This window comes from Gossypium raimondii, chromosome 10, assembly GCF_025698545.1.
Source record: "Gossypium raimondii isolate GPD5lz chromosome 10, ASM2569854v1, whole genome shotgun sequence".
Lineage (NCBI taxonomy): Eukaryota > Viridiplantae > Streptophyta > Magnoliopsida > Malvales > Malvaceae > Gossypium > Gossypium raimondii.
Window position 1 is genome coordinate 44,372,407 of NC_068574.1, and position 4,713 is coordinate 44,377,119.

A 4,713-nucleotide genomic window follows, 5' to 3' on the forward strand; every position below is an offset into this window, starting at 1 on the left:
TAATAGAGTTTATTTTTCACCACCAATTATCAGGATTTGTTGTTTCTTTCTTTTTATTTAAATTGTATTAATCCCATTTATAAAATGAAAAATGAATTTTCTTTTAAAGAAATAATGATTTTGAAAAACATTATTGATATTACTTTATAGTATCATATAATTTTGAAATACAAATATATAAATTTTGGATGAAAGCTGATTTAATAATGATTTAAATTATAATATCCATCTTTATCCAATAATGTATAAAAATTGGATAAAAAATGTAAGTATAAAAAAGGTAGGTTGGTTTTTCTAGGGAATGACAAACTGCAATGTCCTAATTTTCTCTTTTCCATGGTCCATCACTCTCCTTTATAATCCCTTCCCCTTAAACAAACACCTTCTCACAGTTCCATTCCGAAAACCCATCTCTCTTACCGTATCTATATCTATATATATTCACCACTCACACTGCAATTATAGACATGCCAGCATCCATGGATAAAGGTTGTGGATATGAACCCCTTCCCCAAGCCCATCATCTGGCTTCAACTTTTATGATGCTTCAAAGGAACAAATCTTCATACCAATCTGGTGAAAGGAGAGGCCGAAGGAAAGCGGCTGAGCCCGGGAGGTTTCTCGGCGTCAGAAGGCGGCCATGGGGTCGATACGCGGCTGAGATAAGAGACCCCACCACCAAAGAAAGGCATTGGCTTGGCACTTTCGATACGGCTCACGAAGCTGCTCTGGCTTATGATCGAGCTGCAATTTCCATGAAAGGAACTCAAGCAAGGACAAACTTTGTGTACTTTGATCACAACAACAACACTGCTTTTCATTCAATTATGTCCCCTTCTGATGTCCAATCTGCAGTTTTACCAACTCCGTATCACTTCCTTGATCTTACCACTCCTCAATCTCGACCTAAACAAGCATCAAATCATAGCTTTGCGCCTCAGCCTGATATTTCCCACAGTGAAACTAAAACCCTCACTCAACCTAACAACACCAATGGCCCAATACCATTGTCATCTGCTGATAATGGTTTCTTTTTCACTAACAATGATGATAACTCAGGTAACTTGGCCTGCATTGTTCCCTATAACTGCTTGAAACCTCCTTCAAACAAGTCAATTGACAACCAATCTCAAGCATTGCCCAAGTCCAATGACATCATTGGGTTTCCTGGTTTTAATGAACTGGATCAACAAGGTAATTTTATGAGTGATCAGCAACCATGGGAAATCAATTCCTTTGAACTCGAAGCTATATTCAATCACCCTCCATTGATAATTGGAGATGAATGCACGGGAACTTTTTATCCAAGCAGCTACGACATGATTCCACAACCTATTTCTTCAGTAGATACTTGCTGTTTTCCATTGCCAAGTTTTGGTGATGTTGTGGACTTGGGGTATTCACTTTAGTTCTTTTTAAAGTGCTGCATGCGTACTCCATGGAACTGTCAGCAAGGAAAATGGCCAAGTATTGTCGAGTTTTTGTTGTTTTTGGTTTTTCTCATTTTAATGTAGAAAAATAGTACGAGGAATGTCCTTAACTTGGCCATGAAAGTTAGATTTGAAAAGCAGCTTTTAAGCAAAAGCTTTCTTTTATTTCGGACAAATATGATGGGTTAGTTTTTCTAGTGCATTTGATAAGTGCCGTATATGCGCATGATATTGTCATTTTGTCTCTTCGCTACTTGCTCTACATTTATTATTATTATTATTATTATTATTATTATTATTATTATTATTATTATTATTATTATTATTATTATTATTATTATCATTATCATCTCAATAATCCTAGAACTTAGACAAAATGCATGTATACATGGGTTAATTTATCATTAATGTTTAGATATCTTACCATAAAAATGTTATGGGAAAATTATATTAGGAGTTAAATAATATTTTATTTTTATTTAATTTTATTCTTTTATTTAAAATGAAAAATTAAAATATTTTCGTTAAATTAAAGAGTAAATTGATCTTTTATTAAAATTCTATCTGCTTTTATTGTTAAAACCGATCTTTATACTGACAACATAAGGTAAACATAGCGACTCTTGTGCAATTATCTAATTCTTCTATCAACTACTCTAGTTTTAATAATAAAAAAGATAAAATTTTTAATAGAAAGGATCAATTTACTTTTTGATCTAACATACAGAGACTAATTTAATCAAATTTTGAGTAGAAAAAACAAAATGCAAGTCTGACACTTAGTACATGTACCTCCGTGATACTTTTACCAATTTGTTACATTAACTGTCTTAATATTTGAATATCAGCTGTGCCGTCTGAAACTGTGTTTTCTTACTTTTTATCATTTCTAAGTTTTCAAAACTCAAGCTATATGTATATATCCATGAATCCATACTCTTAATATTGTGGAAGCTAAGGAAAAACAAATATGAAGCATCTAGTTTTCAAATGACCAATGTCAGGTAAGAAACTTGATCATGAAAGATATTAACTTCATTCTTCTTTATTGTGCTCTCTTTTTAAAAGCATTCAGGCATAGTTATCATATAAACCAAATGAAATTCGAGGATTATTGTCCGGATAATCATCTACCTTAAAATCAGTTTAGGTTTGAATCATCATATATATATATATATATATATCAAATAACATCTTTTTATCTTTTCACATTTGCTAGTATTTTAAGCTAACAGCTACACCAAAAACAAAAAGGAAAAAAAAAAGAAAATTCTTAAAGGAGAAGTGAACCTGTTTTGTTTGTTTTCCATGATTCAAGCTACGGCAGCAAATGAATTTTAGGCTTTTCGGCTTTATTTTTATTGTGATATCATAATCTCTATTTAAATGTATTCTCAAGCTTGTCAATCGACTTTGTGATACAGTGAAAAAAAAAACTTATTTTGAAATATAATTTTGATTGACCTTAAATCTTGAATTCAATCTCTCCACAACTATTTAACAGTCCCCCCCTTTTTTTTTTTTAAAGTTTTTTCAAGCTTTTAACACAACTGACCCTTATATCCGAAGGGACATGTGGCTAGGTTTGCTGAAAGGTTATTATCTATTCATCGCACCATTCATTATAATTAAAAAAAAAAGACATATAATCTTTTATTTAGAAATTTAGTCCAAATATACATATGATGTTAAAAAAAAGAGATAATCTATACTCTTTTAATTGGACAAAATCATAGATGATGTGGTGGAAAGGGTTGATAAAATAATTTATTTTCAACTGATATTTGAATACCAAGCACTACAAAACTAAGACTTTGATTTATAAAGTAAAAAAATCGAGAAAAATTGAAGAGTTAGAGAATTAGAAGGAATAGAAAAAAATGTAAGAAAAATATATATATATATATATATAAAGTTGTTGTGCTTAGTAGGAATGATAAAAAATTGAAAGAATTTTTTGTCCATTATTTGGTAGAGTCTAAAATGAGAGGAAAGAAAATGAAATTTAAAAAAAATGCACAATTTTGACACTATCATACACACTTTCCTCATGTTCTCTCCTTTTCTCATTTCAATTAGAAAATATTAGTTTTTATGCATTAGAGGAAAATGACTATCTCTCCTATTTTCTTTCCACCCACTTTTTTTTCATATCAATCACACTTAAAATTCAATTTCCTTCCATTTTCCACTCATTCTTTCTATCATTTCACTTTTCTACTCAACCAAACACATTCTAAAAACTACAACAACCTTTAATAAAAATTTATGTACACTCCAAGCTGACACAAAGCACCTTAGAGGATATCTAAGAGCATGAGACAACTCTAAATAATTCTGTAACTACAATAAAAAGAGGTGCCTCAAATGATGAGGCACAATTTGAGGACTAAATGTTGGGAAGTGATGAACAATTAATATAGTGATGAGTAATTCTCAAGTATTCAGATATCATAAGAAATTTATTCAACTCTGCACTACAAGAAATATAGGCATTAGTAACTAAATTTCGCAACGACATTTTGTGTTGATGTATATGTCACATCCCAAAAACAGGGTTAGAAGAAATTGGGTTAGTGAAATCAAGAGAGGTCACGTCCTAATCTTTAGTTAAGATTGTGAAAATTTTGCCAAGTGAGTTAATTTGGTTCAATGGTTAAGTGTTGTGTTTGTGTGTGTGAGGTTTTAGGTTTGAATATTTTTTCTTGTATTTTTGTTATTTTTTCCTAAATCCCTATCTTGGAACATCTAATTTGTATATTATTTTCACTCAACTATTAATAAGAATGAGCCTGCTGATTCAGTGGTAAGACTTTAGCTTAATCAGAGGTCTTATATTTGAATTTTGTGTGTGCAAAGTGGAGTTTATTTTTGTTTTAAACTCTGAAGAAAAGAATCTGATTTGGATAATTATAGGAGCTAGTGGGTCGTTTTTAAAACCAGAGAAAAGGAGAGGTTATCTCCTAAAATTTCTCCCACTCTCTTTCTCTCTCTTTCCCCTACTTTGTCGTCCATTTCCTTTCCATTTTTTTTGTTAATTTCTTTTGTTTCAATTTTCATCTTCTCCACTATTTCATTTCCACCGATATTGCTATCCTGTTCGGTCTTGCTTTCTTTCTGTTGTTGGTTCAATTCGCGTTGGTTTGGTGTTCCCATTGTTTGAATACTTTCTGTGTCGGGTAAGTGAATGATTTTTGATTTGGTGGTTGATGTGGGGATTTTTAGTGTAACACCCTAAACTCGGCCAAGACGTTATGGCCGAATAGAGTAATGTTACGAAAAA

General features: G+C 31.4%; 1 protein-coding gene across 1 annotated transcript; it reads left to right on the plus strand.

The window, feature by feature from the left end:
• The first annotated feature begins 403 nt into the window (after nt 1-403).
• LOC105775941 (ethylene-responsive transcription factor ERF086) lies at nt 404-1,463 on the plus strand. Its single transcript, XM_012598427.2, has one exon. The coding sequence runs from the start codon at nt 468-470 to the stop codon at nt 1,407-1,409; it is 942 nt and encodes a 313-aa protein (XP_012453881.1). The 5' UTR covers nt 404-467; the 3' UTR covers nt 1,410-1,463.
• The last annotated feature ends 3,250 nt before the right edge of the window (nt 1,464-4,713 follow it).

What these genes read in the sequence shown, in the direction of transcription:
- LOC105775941 (XM_012598427.2), top strand. Translation starts at nt 468, where the DNA reads ATGCCAGCATCCATGGATAAAGGTTGTGGATATGAACCCCTTCCCCAA.